Source organism: Sus scrofa, chromosome 6 (genome assembly GCF_054392235.1).
Source record: "Sus scrofa isolate SSC_HxYL_T2T_F1_AM1 chromosome 6, Sscrofa_HxYL_maternal_Yorkshire_Landrace_v2.0, whole genome shotgun sequence".
Taxonomy (NCBI): Eukaryota; Metazoa; Chordata; class Mammalia; order Artiodactyla; family Suidae; genus Sus; species Sus scrofa.
The window spans coordinates 14,701,222-14,722,740 of record NC_139388.1 but is presented as its reverse complement, the minus strand read 5'-3'; the positions used below and the strand labels follow the sequence as shown (position 1 = coordinate 14,722,740).

Sequence of the window (21,519 nt, the reverse complement as noted above, 5' to 3'; positions counted from 1 at the left end):
AGGAGAACTTTAGTGCAGCTGCTCTACAGATGACTTCAGGCTCTTCGTGCCTGTGAGCCCTCCAAGCCTTTCTGCACCTCCCAAGTGCAGTATGGGGTCCTTGTAGCTATAATTAGCTCCTGGGAGAAGAGAGGAGGGAGCCACGTGAGTAGAGTGACAGCTCTCAAGGGAGTTCTGGGAATGCAGTTGCTGAAATTGTCAAAAGAATAATGAGTCAAGGAATAAAGAGCCTTAAAGAGTCTGTCTTGAGGGAGTTCCACTGGGGCTCAGTGGTAACAAACCCGACTAGTATCCATGAGGATGCAGGTTCAATCCCTGGCCGCACTCAACGGGTTAAGGATATGGTGTTGCCACGAGCTGTGGTGTAGGTTGCAGACACAGCTTGAATCCCACACTGCTGTGGCTGTGGTACAGGCCATCAGCTGCAGCTCCAATTTGACCCCTAGCCTGGGAAACTTGCATATGCTACAGCCCTAAAAAAATAAAATAAAATGAAAAGAGTCTGCCTCCAGAGAGAGAGAAATGTAGGTGCTGCCTATCCAACAGCTCTATCACTTCTACCTAAAGCACAAATGGTGTCTGTGACACCTCCATTCTCCTTCAGGGACACATGGTCTATCCTTGCAGAGTAGGAGTCCCAGGGGACACGATGAGACAGACTTGCCATTGTCACTGGGGGCTTGAGGGGCAGGAGCTTATCACAGAAGCCAAAGGCTCTCTAGCAAGAGTTTTTCTGAACAGCTGTCATGGAAACCCTTTTAAGTAATTACATCAATCACTGATTCCAAATGGGAGCTTCTCAGTGAGTGGGTGTGTTTAGGGGAGATGATGTGATTGGAAGGGAGGGTGGAGGTGAAACTAAGAAATCAATCTTAAAACCTTATTTGCCAACAGGCATGCTGCTATTGCTTGGCCAGATTGTTCATCTGGGCAGCTGTTACAGCAGCAGAGAATGCCCAACCCACTAGCATCTCCTCTGCCTAGAAACATGAAAAGTCAAGTGTTAGGTTTCTAGGGCAGGCAGGGCTGTAGAGTACCAATGGTTTCCAGAATGATTGCCCTCCAGGCTGGAAGAAAAAGGGGGGCAGAGTATCATAGGAAGTATCACTAAGAAGACAAGCAGTAAGGAGCCTGGGGCTCCAGGTTGGGCTCTGCATGCATCCATCTTCTGTGGATGGAGCCTCTTCTCTCAGCCCTGCTGCACCACCTGCCGATAGAGATGGCTTTGTATCCCTCAAAAGAATCACGCTAGGTTTCAGCTTGCTATCCTTGCTACTATTTCCTTACTATTGTAAGGCGCCTTTTAATATAAACCCACTTTCTCCATGTAGCCCAGGAGGCTGCTGCTTTGAGCCAAAATGCTATGGGACAAATACGACTGAGCAGTGAGACCCTGGGCAAGTTAACTTCAGAATCCACTCTGGTAACTCCCGAAATTAAAGCTGCCAAGACTGTGCGTGGGAGCATGCTGGTCAACAAAGGCAAGTCAGAGAGCCACGGCTCTGGGTCTCAGAAGCAGCATCACCAGCACTCATCTGAAACACCTCAGGTACAAACCAGGGCTCCCTGGAAGGAAGGTTGGGATCCTTCCTCCTCTTCCTCCCTCTCCTTGGCATCCTGCAGCCTGGTCAGCACAACTTCATTCCTGCAGGTGCCCTTGCCAGGCAAACCTGAGTGCTGTCCCTGGACCACTCCTGAAAGGGGTGTTCATCCAGCAGGTGTGAGGCAAATGCCTTCAGTCTTATAGGCATTGGGTTGGGTACTGGCAAACTGAAGATAGATAAAGTGAAATCTCTGCACTCAAGCTGCACTAAGAGTCTGATAAACATGGTAACCACACATTCAAATATTTGCAACAAAATGAGAATTGATGACAAAAAAGAATTAGGTGGAACAATATGAAATTGCTAAGATTCAACTAGTTGGGAACTTTATTATAGCAATTTCACATGGTTCAACTTACTCCCAAAGAAATATTAAGGGTGGAACCACGAATATACATTATGAGAGGCTACAGGGGAGTCTTGGCAAGTCCATAGAGAAGCCAGAGAGTTTGAATCACATGCCAAGAGACTTCAAGAACAATCCTGGCAGAATAGCAGGGACTGAAGCTAGAGACAGTGGTGGCACCGTGAGAGACAGGTGAGTGATGTGTTGTTGAGAAGGCAGAGTAAATGTGTGTATGCTTCTAAGATATTTGAAAGAAACGGAAAAAAGATCGAGTAGTCATTAGAGGAATAAACCTAGGGTCAGGTTCTTTCTTGGAGTTCCCACTATGGTTTAATGGATTGGCAGAATCTCTGCAGCACTGGGATACAGGTTTAGTTCCAGGCCTGGCACAGTGGATCAAGGATCCCGATCCCATGTTGCCACAGCTGTGGCATAAGTTGTAACTGAGGCTCAGATCTGATCCCTGGTCTGGGAACTCCATATGCTGCAGGGAAACCAAAACAGTCCAAAAAACAAAAACAAAAACAAAAACAAAAAAAAGGAGAGAGAGAGTACTTTCTTTGAAAAGAGGCAAAAGTGCAAGCAGGTCTATAAAGATAGGAGCTCCTGGAGAAGTATAAGGCCAAGTATGATCTACCCAAGAAGGAATGAGATTCCAAGAGGAAACAGAGAAGGCAGGATTAAGTACAGTTGAAGGATAAGGGAGCCATCTTCCTCTAGAGTCAGTAAAGGTGAAAATAGATACAGCTATTTTGTGGGGGAAGCACAGTGGAGGACAGAGATTGCAGATCTTGCTGAATGGCTCTAAGGTGTATGCAGGATGCATGGTCTTGTGGGCAGTGTTGAGGAAGTTGGGCTGCACAGCATACTTGAGAAGAGTGGCATAAACTCTGAGATCTCTATATCACACATCCTACTTTCTTTTTTTCTGTTAATATTTTTTCTAATCAATAATTACTTTATTTTTTTAATCACATCTGTAGTTGAATAATGATCATCACAATCCAATTTCACAGGATTTCCATCCCACAACCCAAGCACGTCCCCCCACCCCCCAAACTGTCTGCTCTGGAAACCAAAAGTTTTTCAAAGTCTGTGAGTCAGCATCTGTTCTGCAAAGTTCAGTCTGTCCTTTTTTCAGATTCCACATGCCAGTGAAAGCATTTGATGTTGGGGTCTCATTGTCTGACTGACTTCACTTAGCATGATAATTTCTGGGTCCATCCATGTTGCTAAAAATGCCGGTATTTCATTCATTTTAATGGCTGAGTAATATTCCATCATGAATATGTACCACATCTTCTGGATCCATTCCTCTGTCAATGGACATTTAGGTTGTTTCCATGTCTTGGATATTAAAAATAGTGCTGCAATGAACATCGGAGCACATGTGTCTTTGTGAGTCATGGTTTTCTCTGGATAGATGCCCAGGAGTGGGATTGCTGGATCAAATGGTAGTTCTATTTTTAGTTTTCTGAGGAATCTCCATACTGTCTTCCAGAGTGGTTGCACCAATTTACAATCCCACCAACAGTGTACTAGGGTTCCTTTTTCTCCACACCCTCTCCAGCACTTATTGTTTGTAGACTTTTGGATGATGGCCATTCTGGCTGGTGTAAGGTGCTACCTCATAGTGGTTTTGATTTGCATTTTTCTAATGATGAGTGATGTTGAACATCTTTTCATGTGTTTTTTGGCCATCTGTATGTCTTCTTTGGAGAACTGTCTGTTTAGATCTTCTGCCCATTTTTTGATGGGGTTTTTTTTTTGGTATTGAGCTACAGAAGGTATTTATAAATTTTGGAGATTAATCCCTTGTCAGTCGATTCATTTGCAAAGATTTTCTCCCATTCTGTGGGTTGTCTTTTCGTTTACACATCCTACTTTCTGACAACCATCTTCTAACTTTCCAGATGACTTATTCTGGTAAGTAATTGGTCCCACTGAAACCTCCCATCCATATCTTCACTGCCTACCAACTTCTTCATTTCCTTTCTTACTCAGTTTGGATTCCAAGGTTCGTTACTATCAGTATTCTCTTGTCCCTTCCCCTTTATCATACTCTCCAAGCAAAACTTTAACCCAATTCTCCACCTCTTCCATGTAGGGCAGCTGAACATAGATGGAGAAAATCCTTATCTCTCCTGAATGGGCTTAATTTAAATTTAAGACCACAAATCTCAAGTGGACCCTTTGATCTGCTCTAGTACATTTGCCCTCCATTTCTTCAAGATATTTCTTATTGTCATCACTCTCCATATTTTTAAGACGTTTTCTTCTTCCTCATCCTCAGCTAAAGATCTCTTCTCTGACTTCACGAGAAGCTCAGCAACCATCAGAACACAACCACCTTACTGCCCCCAAATCTGCTAGCCATTCTTCATTCTAACCCTGTGCTAAGCCTTCTCTGAACCTGAGTAACTGCCCCTGCTCTCATCCAAAGCTGAACTCTGCACATGTGCATTGGACCCACCCCTTCCCTCTTACTCAAGGCTAAATTCCTGCAGTTGTCCCCTCTCATTTGCTTCTTCCCCTAGCTGTTAAATCCTTCATGTCATCATCAGCGCATGCTGTATTACTGCCGATGGCCCCAGATCCCACTACAGGTACTACCTCATCTTTCAGCTCCTCTCCACAGCCTTTCCTCTAAAGAATTGCTGGATGACTGCCTCCTCATCCATACCACCATTCTCTTATTCACCTATTCCAATGAGGCTTTGTGCTCACCACTCCACTTGCTACTCTTCTCAAGGTCATTGGTGTTCATCTTGCCCAATCGAAAGCCAGTTTTCTGTCCTCATTTCATGTGACTTCTTTAGCAGCTGATAATCCCTTCTTCCTGGAAGCAGTTGCTTCACTTGGCTTGATTTCTTTCTTCTTCCTTCATCCCTCCCTCCCTTCTTTCTTTCTTTCTTTCCTTCCTTCCTTCCCTCCTTCTCATGGCATGCAGAAGTTCCTGGGCCAGAGTTCAAACCCAAGCCACAGCAGTGACAATGCCAGGTCCTTAGCCCACTGAACCACTAGGGAACTCCTTGCTTGGTTTTCAGAACACCATACTCTTCTACTCTCCCATCTACCTCATTAATGACTCCCTCAACTCCTCCAGTTTTTTCACCTCATCCAGATTCCTAGTTTTTCAGAAAAGTCTGAAAATATAAGTTATTTACCTTTTCTTCATAGAAAATCTTACCCACTTCATTACCTAAGTATTTTCAATATCTTTCTGACTCTTAAATTTCTATTTCCAGCCCTAATTTCTCCCCAAGATGAGGTTCACAATACAATCCCCATTTTACAGGTAAGGAAATGAGACCCAGAGAGATTCAGTGATTTTCCCAAGGTCACAGGCTTTGGAGGTGTGGAAGTTGTTGGAACACCAAGCTGCATTCTAACTCCTGACTCTTCTTTGTCTGAACAGATTTCCTCCAGCCCTCTCCACTCAGGCCCCACACAGCGCCGACTCAGCGTCAGCGCCAGTATTGGAGGTGATACCGGGCTTGTGAGCTGTGTGCTCCCTGAGGAGCTGTTCACTCAGATCCTGATCGACCGTATACAGGTGCGTCCACACCCACCTGCACAGAGATGCAGCGCCTATACACCGTCCCCATGCTGTGAGCTGAGATTCTGAGCTATCACCCAGTCACAGTAGCTCAGGACCCAGGGGCTTGGAAAGGAAATATGTCCTTTTGACAGCCCTTGTCAGTCTCTGAACTTGGTTTAGTCTGTGGCCACTCACCCTAAAGAATCAGTGAGCAGACGGTAGCACAGGGAAGTACACGTGTGGGGAGCCTGTTGTGGCACAGTGGAAACGAATCCAACTAGTACCCATGAGGATGTGGGTTTGATCCCTGGCTTCACTCAGTGGGTCAGGGATCTGGCGCTGCTGTGAGCTGTGGTGTATGTCACAGATGCAGCTCAGATCCCGTGTTGCTGTGGCTGTGGTATAGGCCAAGAGCTGTAGCTCCATTTGGACCCCTAGCCTGGGAACTTCCATTTGCCATGGGTGCAACCCTAAAAACACAAAAAAATAAAATAAAGTGCACATGGGCATGCACGCATGTGCACACACAAGAAAACACACAGTCATAGCACAGGCCTACAACAGTGTATTAAAAACTATAAAATGGAACCATGCAAAGTTGTTATTAACTGAGAAAAACAGGCTAGGAAATAGTATGTAAAACACAATTATATTTTTCTAAAAATATTGAGAATTGCATATCATACACATAGTAAAACTACTTAAAGTGCATGTTAACTGTAGCTATCTTTGGGTTTTTTGTGGGGTTTTTTATTATTTATTTTTTATATTACTCGATGAATTTATTACATTTATAGTTGTACAATGATCATTACAGCCCAATTTTATATCAGTGTTTTGTGTTCTAATCAAAGTACTGTTGAAAGTGTTTGCCAATTTCTGCTGTACAGCTGAATGAGCCCGTCATACCTATACGTACGTTCTTTTTCTCACATCATCCCCCATCATGTTCTATCCCAAGAGATTGGACACACTTCACCGTGCTGTACAGCACGACCTCATTGCCCACCCATTCTAAATGTAATAATTTGCATCTCCTAACCCCAGACTCCCAGTCCCTTCCACTCCCGCCCCACTTCCCCTTGACAACTGTGGTTGTCTTTGGAAAGGAGAATTAGAGCTTTTTAATCATCGTCCTGCATTTCTAAAATACTTTGCAGTGACATCTTGTTTTTAAAATCAGAGACACAGTAACTGCTTCTGTTGTTTTAATTTTTCATAAGTGTTACACAGTTAAAGAAAAGAGAATACAAGTCCAGCAGGATTGGGGCAGGTAAACTGCTTACAGTTTACGGAAAGCTAAACTGCTCACCATGTTCTAGGTCCTGTGTTTGCTTTGGTTTTCCAGACTGGGCTGTAGTATTCATTGCAGTATTTAGTTGTTATATAAAATTAGACTCCCAGGAAGAGGAGAAATGTCATCACTGGAAATGATTCACGTTAAGGTTTGCTACTGCATTAAAGGTACCATCACTCTCCACTGATTTGAGCAAGGAGGTCTAGTAAGTGTACAGGCATTTCATGCACCCAGAACAAAGGCTGAGGATCATTGGTAAAGCCCCAGGTAAACCAGGAGAGCTGTGCGACTTAAAGTATGGGTCTCTCATGAGATATGGAGTTTGCACTGCTTCTTTCATTGACAAAGTCTCCCTAGAAGGATACAAAATGGCAGCTAAACTACATAGTATATTCAGTGATTGTAGTAGCTGAGCTTCAGACACAAGAGATGCTCATCTCATCAGAAGCTGGCAGGGATCAGTTCCCAGCCAGTGGGGGCCAGTGTGTGCACTACACTTTAAGTAGCCCTGCAGCACAGCCAAGGCTATTCTACAGTAGTTACTGTTGTCAAAATCATGACACTCCAAGACAAGGATGCCACTAAGAAAGATACAAATGGCCCACCTGCTGTTGCTGCCCTCGCTGCATGGAGACACTTTTCCTTTGCTTCTTTCTTCCCTGTACTTCATGGATCTTCCCAGACCCCTTGCAACATTTAGTTTGTTTTCTTTATTTCTGTAGAGACAGAATTACTCCTTTAAACTCTACAAATATATATAGTAAAGATATTTCACAATTGCTAGAATATTTTTTATTTTTCTCTCTCATTTAATTACAGCACCTTGAATCTAGCAGGTGGAAAGGCAGTTGAATATTTTCATACGAACCCAGTAGGTGTGTCAAGCAAATTGCAGCACCAGTAAAAGCACCAGCAAGCAACTTTCTCTGCAGAGAACACATGATCTTGTGGCCATAGTAACTGTCTTTGCTCTCCTGGTTTCAGCTGAGCGACTGCTACCGAGGAGTGGTGTTTGACAGCCTGGAGACGCTGTTTGCCCGGAACACAGCTACCGCTCTCCTCTGCCTGCTGAAGGCCATCGGCAACCGGGAGCACATCTATGTCATCAACATGGCCCAGGATTACACGGCCATGAAGGCCCAGGAGAAAGCCAAAAAGGATCGAGAAGGCAAGGCCATACCCTCCTGGGCTGTCCTTCCCAAACCCTAAAGGTCTTTCCTTTAAGCAGAGCGCTAGGCTTTTTGCGGCGCTTCCCGCCATGATCCTCTGTTGGGCTTAAATGAAACTGGGACCTCTGCCATCTCCTTGGCGTCCCACTTCTGCCCATGAAGGCCCAGGAGAAAGCCAAAAAGGATCGAGAAAGCAAGGCCATACCCTCCTGGGCTGTCCTTCCCAAACCCTAAAGGTCTTTCCTTTAAGCAGAGCGCTAGGCTTTTTGCGGCGCTTCCCGCCATGATCCTCTGTTGGGCTTAAATGAAACTGGGACCTCTGCCATCTCCTTGGCATCCCACTTCTGCCCTGAAGGGTGACTGAGAGTTCTTATTCCTACCTGGCATGTGAGGATGTGAGACACAGGGACCTGTCAAGACATGGTGAAAGGAAGGAGGACCACAGGCACCTTCCTCTTTTCCCCAGGATCACCCTGCATCCCCTCATCGTCGCTACAATCACAGTCTGCCTGAGGGGACAGCATCATAGGTCCCATCCCGACTCAGGTGGCCACTTGGTTTACTGATTTTTGGGGGGCCAGCTGTGACTTTCCTCTAAGACTCGGGGTACGGAGATATTTCCAAAACAATGTCTATCGTTTAGCCTACTGTGTACCAGATGCCGCAGCACGCATTTTGTACACTGTTAATGTCTTTAAATCCACTTTGGGTCATTTCATCTTCACCATAACCCTGTGAAGAGTATTGCCCTCATTTTACAGAGGAGGAAAATGAGGCTCAGAGCCGTCAAAATTCTTGTCGATCACAAAGTGAATTAGTAAGGTCTGTGTAACGCTGAACCCTTTGCTTTTTCTGTCGTTACACCAGTGGCCTGGAACATTTTTTCACTGATTGAAAAAATACACACACACATACAAAGTAATGTGAGCTTAAGTGGCCAAGTCAGTCAGAAGCAGACCTAGCAAACCTTGGACCCCAAGGGAGGCGGTGACACTGTCCCTGGGAGGCAGAGTCCTGCTCTGACCTCAGCTCTGGCCACATCACTGCCCTTCCTCACTCAGCCTTACCTCTCTCTTCTAGAACAATCTACACCAGTCATAACGTTCTTCCATTTTAAGGAAATATTTACAAACACTGAGCTCTCTTAGTCCCAAACAGAACTCAAAGACTACACTCCCTTATATTTTTGTCCAGAGACAAATAAGAAGAATGGCCAGGCATTGCCCAGCAATGTTACAACCTTCAGATTCCTAGTTTTTCAGAAAGCTCATTTCCCTGTCACAATCACCTTGAAAGAAAATCTCTCTTTTCATTTTCTCAATTATCTGTAGATTGAAGTTTTTCAGAGTTGCAATATAGGTCACTTTTCCCTGCCTCATTTGCATTTGAAAAAGTCCTGAGGCACCACACAGTAGCAATATTATTATATTAAAATCTCATTTGTTGGACCTTTATGAATGTGCCAGACAGTGGCCCAGGTGCCTTTCCCGAGGGCTTCTTTGATCCTCACACCAGCCCTGTGAAGGAGGAGTTATTGTGATCTGTTAGGATTCCTTGGTAAGTGTCAGAGAAAGAACTTAAGACTCAGATCTCGGAGCCCAAAGTTCAAACCTACAAGACTATCAGCTGAGAACATGGTCCCAGGGAAGTGTGAAGAAGCCAAGTGCCGTTGTGCTGAGTGTGAACCACACCTCAGGGCCTGGAATCTGTAGGGTGTGGAAGCTGGTTCCCCGTATGCACTTTGGTGGCACATGTTAATCATGGGTAATGGAGTTCTCGTTGTGGCTCAGCGAAAACGAACCCGACTGGTATTCATGAGGACATGAGTTCAATCCCTGGCCATGCTCAGTGGGTTAAGGATCCAGCATTGCCACAAGCTGTGGTGTAGGCCGCAGATACAGCTCGGATCCCACGTTGCTGTGGCTGTGGTGTGGGCTGGCAGCTGTAGCTCCGATTCAGCACCTAGCCTAGGAACTGCTAAATGCCACAGGTGCAGCCCTAAAAAAGAAAAAAAAAAAATCATGGATAAAGTCACTGGCTGGTGTATTACTTTCCTGTTGCTCCTGCCATGAGTTACTCACACTTGGCGGCTTAGCAGATGTGTTATCCTGCAGTGGCGGAGGTCGGAGGTGCTAAACGTGAGGAGTCAGCACAAGGAAGAGCACAATCCTCTGCCCCTTCCTACTTTCCTTGGCGCGTGGCCCCTGCCTGGCAGACCTCTGACCTCAGCGTCATTGTTTGACCCTCAGCCCCGCCTCCCTCCTTTGGAGCTCTCTGATCATACTTGTCCCGTTCAGATAATCCGGCAGAATCTCCCCAACTCAGGGTCCTTAATTTAATCACACCTGCAAAGTGCTTTCTACCATGTAAGGTTCTGGGCATTAGACGTGGATACTGGGGGAACCAGCCTACCTGCCTCTGTGGGAACTGTGCGAATGCAGGAAACCCCGCCTGCCTTTGAGGATGAGGCGTGTCAGCTGTGGCACCATCCACCTCTCACTGTCACAGAGCCTCCACAGCCCGTTCAGGCTGAGAGCTAAGCCACCGGGGGACCCTAGGGCCCAAGCCAGTGAGTGAGTTGTCTCACCTTCCTGTTCATTCCGCCCACAGAGCACAAACGCAGAGAAGCGCTTCAGAGAGAGAAGGACCGTCTCCAAAATATGGACGAGGAAGAATACGATGCTTTGACGGAGGAGGAGAAAATCACGTTCAATCGAGAGGTTCAGCAGGCCCTCCGGGAGAGGAAGAGGAGGTCAGAGTCAGGGGCTGGCCAGAGCGGAGACACTTCCCCCAAGAGCAACTCCCATTAGGCCCAAGACCCATCCCAGAGACCAGGTCACCTTCTGAGGAGGGGAGGGGACAGCCCTGGCCATGGGAGACCCCAGAGGCTAGTTTGCACACACACACACACACACACCTGGCACTTCCAGGGTGCTGCTTGCTGCAGCCTTTCTGGGTCTCCATTCTCCTTCCTCCTTTTGGGGGGACATCTGGGACTCAGGAAAAGGTTATGTAATGTAATGGCGGAGGGGTGCTTCTGGCCCCTGTGCTGTCCCAGGGCTCCTGCTGGCTCCCCATGACACCTGTGGCTCTTCCACCTCTGTGCTCAGGTGTCCACAGCTGGTGACCCAGGGGCTACTCTCTTGACATAGGCCCAGTGGTTGTTCTCCAAAACTCAGTCATTTCTCCCCCTTCCCTGGCCACCAGCGTGGCTTTTGGTGGTGCTGCCCAGCCCCTGAGGTCTGACAGCCTCTCCCAGTTGATCCTCAGCCTGGGCAGTTCACCAGAGACCATGGGCAGGCTCCCCAGCTACCTTCTGTGCCCACGTGGGAATGACTGGGCCACTCTCTCAGGCTGTCTCAGATACAGGTGGGCAGCAGGACACATGTCCTTTCCGCCCTCAGATCTTCAAACATGCCAAGGGAGGCAGGGAGCCTACTGCCTACCCTACCCTAGGATTCCGAGCCTTGAAGGGGGCAGAGCCAAGATACTTGCCTACAATTTAATCCCCTCCTCTCCTTTCCTTCCACCTCCAGACTCCTCCCACTGACCCCTAAAGAGCTTTTCTGTCCTCTGCAGTACGCAGTGTACCCCCGTCTCTTCTCCTGCATGGTCCACCGTAAACATGCCCAGTTCTCCGAGCTATGAGAATCTCAGCTTTCGGATTCCAGGAAGAATTGATCTTTCTCATCCAGGTCATTACTTTCAGACACTCATCTCACAGTGGACTTAGAAAATGCAAATCTAATCCTCAAAGCTCACAATGACTTGTTTGTGTAACACACACACACACACACACACACACACACACACGTACGCACACCCCCAAAGTAATGATGAGTCGGCTTCAGTGGGCAGAGAGCCACAGCAACCAGGAACAACTAGGGATTCATGGAGATGAAAATAGATGGGTTTTGTACCTTCAGAAATGATGCCCCTGCAGTTCCCATTGTAGCTCAGTGGGTTAAGAACCCAAGTAGTATCCCTGAGGATGCAGGTTTGATCCCTGGCCTTGCTCAGTGGGTTAAGGATCTGGCATTGCCACAAGCTGCGTGTAGGCAGCAGACATGGCTCAGATCCCATGTGGCTGTGGCTGTGGCATAGGCCGGCAGCTGTAGCTCTGATTCGACCCCTAGCCTGGGAACCTCCATATGCCATGAGTACAACGCAGAAAAATATATACATATATTTCTTCTCATCTGAACCTAAGATATGACAGTGTAGAAAGCCAGGCCTCATCTGTACCAGTATCAGAACAATCTTTGGAAGTTGCTTTTAAAAGGTGCTAACATCAAGCTTATTTCCAGCCCTTGCCTCACCTCCTATGACAGGAAATTGGAACCGAAATATAGACTAGCTGAGAATTCCTCTTTGTTGAGCTTCCATTAGTCAGTTTTGCCGAATGACCATTCAAAGATGGATGTGAGCCGTGCTTTCCTCCTTTCTTCCCTTCTTTCCTTCTCTTCTCACCTTTCCTTCTTCCCTCCTTCCTGTTTACCTGGCTTCCTTTTGTTCTGTCCTTTTTTTTATACCCAAGAAAGCTCTCCCCCAAATCCCCCTACCCAGCCATCTCAGGCAGAGGGCATGGGCTCGGGCAGAAGGGCTCCTGAATGTTTTCTCTGCCTGGTTTGATGCAGGGAGCTGGAGAGACTGGCAAGGGAGATGCACGAAAAGAAGCTACAGCAGGAGCTCGAGCGGCAGAAGGAAGAAGATGAGCTTAAACGGAGGGTCAAAAAGCCAAAGCAGGGACCAGTGAAGGAGGAGCCGCCCTTGAAGAAATCTCACATACCAACCCGGCAGGTAGCAACCCTCGCCCGCTCCTTAGCAGAGGCAGAGGCCGTGGCTATAACCCGCCAGTCAGCCCAGCACATCTCCCCTCCAGAACACCGGCCTGAGAATGTTTCGATTTCCTGGTGGAGCAGAAGGTGGGAGAGACTGCAGTTTGCTGAGCGCTGATGGCATGTCGCGTGCTGTGCTGTCCCTCGCCTAGTCCTGTCCTTTTGGTGTCCTGCCCTCCCATGGGGCTTTAGAGACATGAACCCATCTGAGGCTGAATGAAACGAAGCCAGATGGGTTGTGTCGGACCATAAACCTGGTTCTTTCTCCTGTCCCCTGCATGGTGACACCCCTTGGGTGCTGCTAGATAGGCTAGTAGTAAAGATTTGCCTCCAGTGAGCCCCAGTCAGCATGTGCCACCAACAGCTGATCCTCGACAGCGGTCAATGGAGACACTCCATCATGAGCTGAGCCTTCTGAGCTCAGCTGTCATGTCCCTACCCACCGGGCAGGGCAGAATGGCCAGAGCAATGCCCAGGGTGGCGCCCGTGGCCAAGGGGTGGGGCTAACTGATGCGCACAGCAGCTGTTGCAGCACTGTGAGTTCTGAGTGTGAAACTAAAGCCAGACTCCGAGACAAGGGCAGAGGAATCGGTGTCCACAGGTCCCCATCAGGTAGAGCTCAGGAGGGAGCAGGGTCCGTGCACATAGAAATTGGGCCCCAAAACAAGCATGATAAACAAGCAGGCCTGGAGTCCAGGATCCTGTAACCTTCCAAGTGTAAGCCCTCCCCTCAGCAGGCCCCTTCTTCCATGAAAAATCCATGTCTGCTGAATAGGATGTCTACACAGAACTCCCGGCACCTGAGCAGTGACCTACATGGTACTGTGGGTACTAGGCCCTTCCCCCCGACACACAAATAAGGTGAGACCTGCCCCTCGAAGGGGACAGCTTTGCCCACACTGTCACATCAGCTCTCTGCAGGCTGTAGAGACGGACAAGTGGAGGAGGAGCTGTTCAGTTTGGGGAGGAGACGAGCCAACTGGGTCACTCGTGCCTCCCAGCCTGAGCTTAGGCGGGAGGAGAGCTGCCACTGGGAGAGAGGCCACTGAGCTGTACTGCACACAGTGATCATTAGACTGAACCGGACCTGATGTCATCAAAGAATGCCCCCAAAACCCGTGAAGCCTCCCAGAGAATTTCATCCAGGAGGGGAGAAAATTGAGTCCATAAAGCACATTTAAAAGGGAGTAAGAAAAATCAGGTTGGTTTTTCTATGCCAGGTTCATTACACACATAACAGATTTGTTTAAAAGGCTGGAGTGCAGCCAGATTCCAAACCCCTGTCTGTTCCCAACAATGCTGATTCTACACAAAACCCGGGTGTAATTTTAATAACTTGGCACTAGGAGATCCTTTATTCTGTGGCAGATGCTATGATAAGCTTTTTACAGGTATTCACACACTTCATCCTCAGTAGTGCTCTGGGGTAGTTCTTAACGTCACGACCAGCATCACGCAGATTGCACAGAGATGTGGATTGCTCGCCCAGGGTCACACAGCTAGCAAGTGCCACAGCTGGGATTGGACCACTACTCGCTGTGGCCCCTCCCGGTGGAAGGATCCCTTGGGAATCTTTTCCTGTTGATCTTTCAGAACAGCAGCTCAAAGTCGCTCTGCACCTTTTACCAAATGGGTCATGCAAGGCCCCAGCCAGCTCCCTGAAGGGGAAGGAACACAGCAAATATTTTGAAAAAGGCCCCCACCTGATTCTAGGCACAGCCTTTGTGTGTAGAGGAGGCCTGGAATCCTATGAAGCCTTCTTACAAACAAAACAAAACCAAACCAAAAAAACGCCCTCTTGCTCTTCCTTGTGAGGTTTGCTTTCCCTTAAAGAACTCTTTTAAGGATATTTTATGTGTTTTGCCTTCTAGATTCTTACTTTTTCCAAACTAGAGGTCAAGATGGACGCAACAGAAAGAAAAGTATCTGTTAGGGAGCAGGTGGCAGCCGAGAAGGAAGAACCAAACAAGAAGAAGAAGAACCAGCTGGCAGATGGCAACACACTCGGGCTTCCCCTCGACAAGGAACAAGAGGACAGCGAAGGGGACCTCCTGAAGGACACTGACAAGAACATGGCCCAGAAGTTCAAGACCTATGAGTTGACTCTGAAAGATATCCAGAGCATCCTCGCGTCCTGGGACCGGAAGCAAGGCGTTCTGCTGCACCACGCCGGGGCGGAGGACGCCAGCCACGAGGACACCCCCGACCAGCGCCAAGTTCAGTCGGGTGGGCGCCGAGGCCGCAAGGACCGGGAGCGGGAGCGCGCGGAGAAGGAGCGCGCGGAACGGGAGCGCCTGGAGCGGGAGCGGGCGGAGCGGGAGCGGCTGGAGAAGCTCCGCGCGCTGGAGGAGCGCAGCGACGCGGGCGATGGCGAGGACGAGGACCACGAAGGGAAGAAGGATCTGGGCGTGCCCTTCGTAAACATCCAGACGCCCGACCTGGACCTCGAAGGCTTGAACTGGAAGCAGGCCCTGGAGAATGACAGGCTTCCCCGAGCAGATCAGGTACGGGCTCTGCTCCAGGATGGAGAGGTGACAAGTCAGGCAGCCTCGCAGTGCTAATCGTCGGAGAAGTGTTTCTTTCAACACAAAATCCATATCCGCTTAAAGCCATGAATCTCTGATGCCCCCTTGGATATAAGACAATAATGGCTAAAAGGGCCTTTTCCTGCCTTGTGAAAATCCATAAAAACGTTCCACAGCCCTAAATTCTTTCATCTAACCTTGTAAAAAGCCAGCTGTGAAGTCGATTTTTAATACTGAAAACCCTGTACTGGGGTTGGCAAGGCAGGTATATTTTGGGGTGAAGCAAGAGGCTCAACTACTCTAAAATTTCTTTTCTGCAAGCTTGCCACAGGGGCCGAAATTATACTATCAGACAGCTTGTTGTTCCAAACAAAAGCATTGCATGACCACAAGCCCCTTTGGCAGTGGTTTGGAGGAAGTGGTTGTTATAGCCTTTGGTCCAGGGACGGACTTTTTCTCAAAAACGCCAGAAAGCAAATATTTCAGGCTGCAGGTCAGACACTATCTCAACCCCTAACAAAATGTAAATTGGTGGGTGGGACTCTGTGCTAAGACGACTTGATTTACAAAAGCAGTTAGGCCAGGCGTGACCTGGGGGCCTCAATTTGCCCAGCTCTGGTATAGTTTTTAACAGAACCTGGATGCAACCTGAAACAGTGGAGAACAGAGCCTGAGAAGGCTGAAAAGCAGGTAAGGATTGAGGGGGGAAGAAAGGTGACCCCACAAGAAGGCAGATTTTGATGTGACATAGCCCCACCATGAGGCTCTTGCCAGAATGGTCCAGGGTGGGCCAAAGGGGCCGAGGATAGCCGAGGACCCAAAGCACCAACCCCTCTGGTTTCACACTTCTGCCTCAGGTCAGCCTCGGGGAAGGAATTATTTTCATTTTCTTTTTAAGAAGTGAGTTCGTTGAGAGAAAACATTTCATATTGTTTTACTAGTACAAGAGCCAGGATGGTCTTGCCTTGTGTTATACGTGCCACGTTCTGAGTTCTGGTGAGACTGTGGCCCAAAGAGCTCCTTGCCTCTAATAATTCAGTGAATGGTACAAATTATTCATCTCTTTCCTCACAGACATTCCAAACCCTGGGAGTTAACTCTAGCTACAGCTTCGGAAATGTCTTCAGCTGCCTGACCCACAGGAATCATAGGATCCCATAGTTACTCGCTAGGCCCGATAGCCCATGGCCCATAGAAGATGCACTCAGATTGTTGTGATAACAACACTTAGGCAAGGGGTAGCATCCTTATTCTGAGGGTTTTACCTGCTGAGAAGGATGTTACTGCTATATTTTCAAGCCCTGCGCTCTGGAGAAGGCTCATTCTCTAAGCATCAGAGCAGAATGGGGAGATGCAACAGGGATAAACTGTCTCTCTTGAGTTGCTGGTTTTTTTTTTTTTCATTTCTCACTTCATTCCCATTTTTTACACTAGTCTCAGAACCTTTGCTTTTCTTTGCTGTATTTGACCTGCTCCAACCCTTTCTTTCACCTTTGGAAAGAAAGAACACTTAAAGATAAAAGAAAAATTAATAGGGGATCTGAAAAGATGAAACAACTCTATACTAAGACATCAGAACCTCAAGAGCTGGGCTCTTGGTTTTATTTCCGGTTTTTTGTTTGTTTGTTTTGTTTTGCTTTGTGTGGCCACACCCATGGCATATAGACGTTCCCAGGCCAGGAGTTCCCGTCGTGGCTCAGTGGTTAACGAATCCGACTAAGAACCATGAGGTTGCAGGTTTGATCCCTGGCCTTGCTCAGTGGATTAAGGATCCGGCATTGCCGTGAACTGTGGTATAGGTCACAGACGCGTCTTGGATCCCGAGTTGCTGTGGCTGTGATGGGGGCTGGCAGCTAGAGCTCCGATTCAACCCCTAGCCTGGGAACCTCCATATACCAAGGGAGCGGCCCAAGAAATGGAAAAAGACAAAAAAAAAAAAAAAATTCCCAGGCCAGGCATCAAATCTGCATCACGGCAGTGATCTAAGCCACAGCAGTGACAATGACAGATCCTTAACCCTCTGGGCCACTAGGGAACTCCAAGAGTGGGTCTCTTTAAACAGAGGTTTTTTGTTTTGTTTCGTTTTGTTTTTGAGTGCCTACTCTGTGCTAGACCATGTGTTATATCACCCTGGTTCCCGTCCGAATGGACTTTACAGTCCAGTTGCAGAGACAGACGAGTGGACAGTCACAGTAAAGTGACAAGTGTTAGGATAAGAGAGGGAGCACGGAGGCCCCAGCGAGAGCCCCAGCCGGTGCTCTTGGAAAGACCCGCAGAGCTGTGTCAGAGGCCTGACACTTGTCTACTCAGGGCTTCTCCCAAGAAAGTTATGAGAAAGGCGGCTGGGGTCTGACTGTCCTGTGCTCACTCAGAGGGGCACTTAGGGGTAACCTGCCCTCCGCACATGAAATTAATCCCAGGCTTTTCCTTTAGATCCTAGACATCCTGGGTCTGGGTTCCTCTGGACCCCCCGTCCCGCCACCCGCCTTATTCTCCATCATCTCGTATCCTGTGAAGCGGCAGCCTTTGGCCACAACTGAAATCCTGAAGCATTTCGTGTTTGTAACTCCACCGTCTGAAGAGCTCTCTCTGGTGGAGGAGAAAAGAGAAGTGGAAGCAGAAGCAGAATCTTCAGCCACCATAGGCTCCTTGAAGGTAAAGGGAGCCGTTGTCCTCTGGACCTTGGCAGGACCTCAGAAAGGCCCAGCACGGGGCCAAAAGGCGCATGTGGTGTTGGGTGTCATGCTCACTGTGGTGTTTCTCTCTGACTGTCAAGGGTCCCTCCTGAGCCTCCCCAGGCCCCACCTTCCCTGAGTGTGGCCCTTCCTCTTCCCCTGAGAGGAGACAGAACACGACCGGTTCCTGCCTTCCAACTCGTGAGATGTTTTAGGGAACTTGTCCGATTACTCTGAAGCTCATCTCCTAGAAAAAATATGCAAAACTAGATCTTTTAAAAAGATACCAGAATGTATTGTGAAGCTAAGGTGATTCACACAGTGCCTGAGAATACAAGAGTCAGAAGAATCAACAGACCTAAGTAAACAGAACACACACCACTAGAGAAAGGACAGATTATCAAAGAAATTATGAGGGGAAGATCGGCTCTTTAGGATAAAGTTGCAAAAGCAAAAGTTACCTTCTTGCCTGGCACAATACGGTAACATTAATAACACCTGGGTTAAAAACAGAAATGATCCAAATGAAATCGTGTAAAAGTAGAAAATATATATTATGGATACAACAAATAGAAGAAATCACAGAGGGAAAATAGACTTGGCCAAGAATATGCAGAAGGTATAGGTATTCAAAATTATGGAGAGGCCTTCTGTTCCCAGAGGTGTATAGTGGCCCCAAATTTGAATCTCTCCACACAGCCTCCTTCCTATGAAGCATGCGTATCAGCAAAGAGCAAATAAAGCCACCTGTAGGCCCTGCCTATAGCTCAATTAGGTAATAGAGAGCACCAAACTTCAGTTTAAGTAAGTCAGAAATCAGTATCTGAGGTCATAGCATCAGCGGGCAGGCCTTCCCTGAGTGGAATCCAAATAAGAAGGACAATGAGAATACTGCCAGCGGTAACTCTTACACCAACCTCTTTTCTGAAAATTGAGCATTAACAGGAAAAAGTTTAGCATTCTTTAACTTAGAGTTTTAGGAGGAACTAGTTCACCTCCAACTGAGGAAGGAAAGCTCCTCTTTCTAGAATCATGGCAGCTAAAATTGGAGAAAGAACAGTAGAATTAGAAACGCACTATCCTGGTAGCCCCCGTGACATAAGTGACTAAGGAGCATCTGTGGGTGGAGACCCACAGTACCGGTGGGTTGGGAGCAAGACACACGAGCCGAGCCAGAGCATCATCCCGCAGGCGGCTGGCCGGCTCCCGAGGGGAAAGTTCACTTTGCCACGGCCAGACCTGGTGTGCCCCAGCACGGTGCTCACGCACACGTTGCATCTGTGAATGTGGGTCAGCCTGGCCTTGTTTGTCTCCTGTTGTGATGGAGTATGAGGTACACACCACCCTGCCCGAATCTGATCAAGATTTTAAACTTCATTTTCAGTTCTCAGGGAAATAAAGGAATAAGGTAAATGACACTCTGAGACTCGTCCAAAAACTGCAGACTGTGGAATGTTCTGTAAAAGCACAGATCTGGTCTCTGCACAAAGTCAGCATGAAAGGGAGGGAGGGGTCTAGATTAAAAGATGATAGAGAGGCACAATCACAACATGCAATATAGGAACCCACTCCCTGCCCGCTTCGAGCTCTGGCTGGAGGGTTGGTCGCCTTCTCGGGGAGCGGGGTACCCAGGAAAGAACTCCAGTTCCCTCCACTCCACCTCTTCTCTTCTTGCCGGGTGTAGTAGGCAGGGCCCTGCTGCTCCAGGCAACTGCTGGCACCCGGAACCTGCAGTGCGGCCACCCCCGACTGCAGGTGTCTCATGGGCATCTCTGAATGTTTAAGACTGTGTGCTCATTTTTAATCAAGGCCCAAGAGGAGCAGACCACCTCCACAAAGGGGAGCAAACAGAAAATGAAAGAAAAAACGGATCAAGTCCGTGAGACTCAAAAGGAGAAACGTCGCATGGCCTTCAACAAGAAGGGCCTTACTGGGGGAACTTCTGGAACCATTACTCCCCTGTCGGACGTGGAGCAGAACAACTTCTCTGGGCAGCATTCCCAGGAGAAATTCACCAGGTGGGCCTCAGAGCAACCCAGGGAGAGGAAGGCCGAAGCCTCCACGTGGAGGGTGTGGCTGCCACAGCACCAGATGGGAACAGGGCTGTCCCGGCTGTGGGACCCTGTGGCCCACCATGCATAACCCCAGCAGGACAGGTCTCCTCCCAGGCACCAATCCTGTCTTCTCTTGGCCCAAAAGGAAGTGTTCTTGCTTCAATAGCCTGTGTGGTCATTGGCAGGCTGAATCATTTCCGGTGGATCGTGCCAGCCAACGGCGAGGTGACCTTGCGTGTGCATTTCTCCTCCAATGATCTCGGGATCTTTGACCAGACGTTTAACTTTGAGGTCCTTGGAACTCGTCGCCAGTACCAGCTTTATTGCCGAGGTGTCTGCACTTACCCATACATTTGCCAAGACCCCAAGTAAGTGTGTTTTATCTTAAAAGAGAAGGTCGACAGGTGCATTTTAGTTCCCCCGTGGTACGCTGAACAAGATGCCTCTTGATACAAATGTGAAACTGGAACAGCATCTCAGGCCCTCTTGTCCTGGGCTCCAAAGTCTTGGACCCTGACTAAGCCACAGGGATGACACGGTACCATGAGACAGATGAAGAGGATGCTCTTAGGTGTGAAGGGGGGGTGTCTTTCTCTGGCTAGTTTGCTTATTTCACTATTAAGCGAATGTAAACAGATTTTATATTTACTGTAGGACTTATTATCCTATAGTACCCACATATGTGTGAATCTCCACAGGCAGGAGCTTCTTTTCTGATCCACGGAACACGGAGCCCCTCATGCACCACATAAAGGCACCTGGCTAAGCAAGCTAGTGAGGCCTTTTAGAGTTTTTCCGCCAAGAGGAATTTTTTTTGCACTTCTGCCCAAGGAGCCACATTGGTTAATATCCACCGTAGGGTTTCTCTGGAATTTTCTAGCTCAGCGCACTAGAACAGAAATCCAGCTCACCCCCATCATCAACCCATGTTATGATGAAAGACACCCCTGGGAATCTTTTTTCTTAAGTTCAAACTGGACTCTCTTCACTCAGGGTAGGGGAGGGGTGCAAGAATAAAGACTCAGGAAATGTCCTCACATTCAGAGTCATCTGTGTCCAGACCGCCTGGGCCGTCTGCTGAACAGGGAGGCTTGGGTTCATGGGAACAGCAAGTGGAGGCGTTCAGACGGCTGTCCCCTCTCCTCCCTCCTCTGTGTGCAGAGTGGTGTTCCCTCAGCGGAAGAGGAACATGAAGGTAAATGAGGTCATCTTTAAGAAGTATGTCATGAGCATGGAGAAATTTTACTTCGGACCACTGCTTTGTGGAAAATCCAGAGATAAGTAAGTGCTCCATTATTTCAAAACACATGTCAGGGGAGTGCCTGTCATGGCACAGCGGAAACGAACCCGACTAGAATCCCTGAGGATGCGGGTTCGATCCCTGGCCTCTCTCAGGGGGTTAAGGATCCGGCATCGCCATGAGCTGTGGTCTAGGTCACAGACAGGGCTCGGATCTGGCGTGGCTATGAC

General features: G+C 48.2%; 1 protein-coding gene across 6 annotated transcripts in view; it reads left to right on the top strand.

The window, feature by feature from the left end:
- HYDIN (HYDIN axonemal central pair apparatus protein) overlaps positions 1 to 21,519 on the top strand; it is a 549,453-nt gene that overhangs the window by 455,839 nt on the left and 72,095 nt on the right. For all 6 annotated transcript variants that reach the window (XR_014805538.1, XR_014805539.1, XM_084959659.1 and 3 more), the window contains 10 exons: positions 1,332 to 1,549; positions 5,369 to 5,506; positions 7,773 to 7,956; positions 10,568 to 10,709; positions 12,595 to 12,757; positions 14,667 to 15,299; positions 17,754 to 17,975; positions 19,805 to 20,013; positions 20,235 to 20,417; positions 21,211 to 21,330. Coding sequence is in view for 4 of the 6 variants with exons in the window: in XM_084959659.1 (XP_084815785.1) it covers positions 1,332 to 1,549; positions 5,369 to 5,506; positions 7,773 to 7,956; positions 10,568 to 10,709; positions 12,595 to 12,757; positions 14,667 to 15,299; positions 17,754 to 17,975; positions 19,805 to 20,013; positions 20,235 to 20,417; positions 21,211 to 21,330 (2,212 nt within the window). In the remaining 2 variants the exon portion in view is untranslated. The remainder of the gene's footprint in view (positions 1 to 1,331; positions 1,550 to 5,368; positions 5,507 to 7,772; positions 7,957 to 10,567; positions 10,710 to 12,594; positions 12,758 to 14,666; positions 15,300 to 17,753; positions 17,976 to 19,804; positions 20,014 to 20,234; positions 20,418 to 21,210; positions 21,331 to 21,519) is intronic.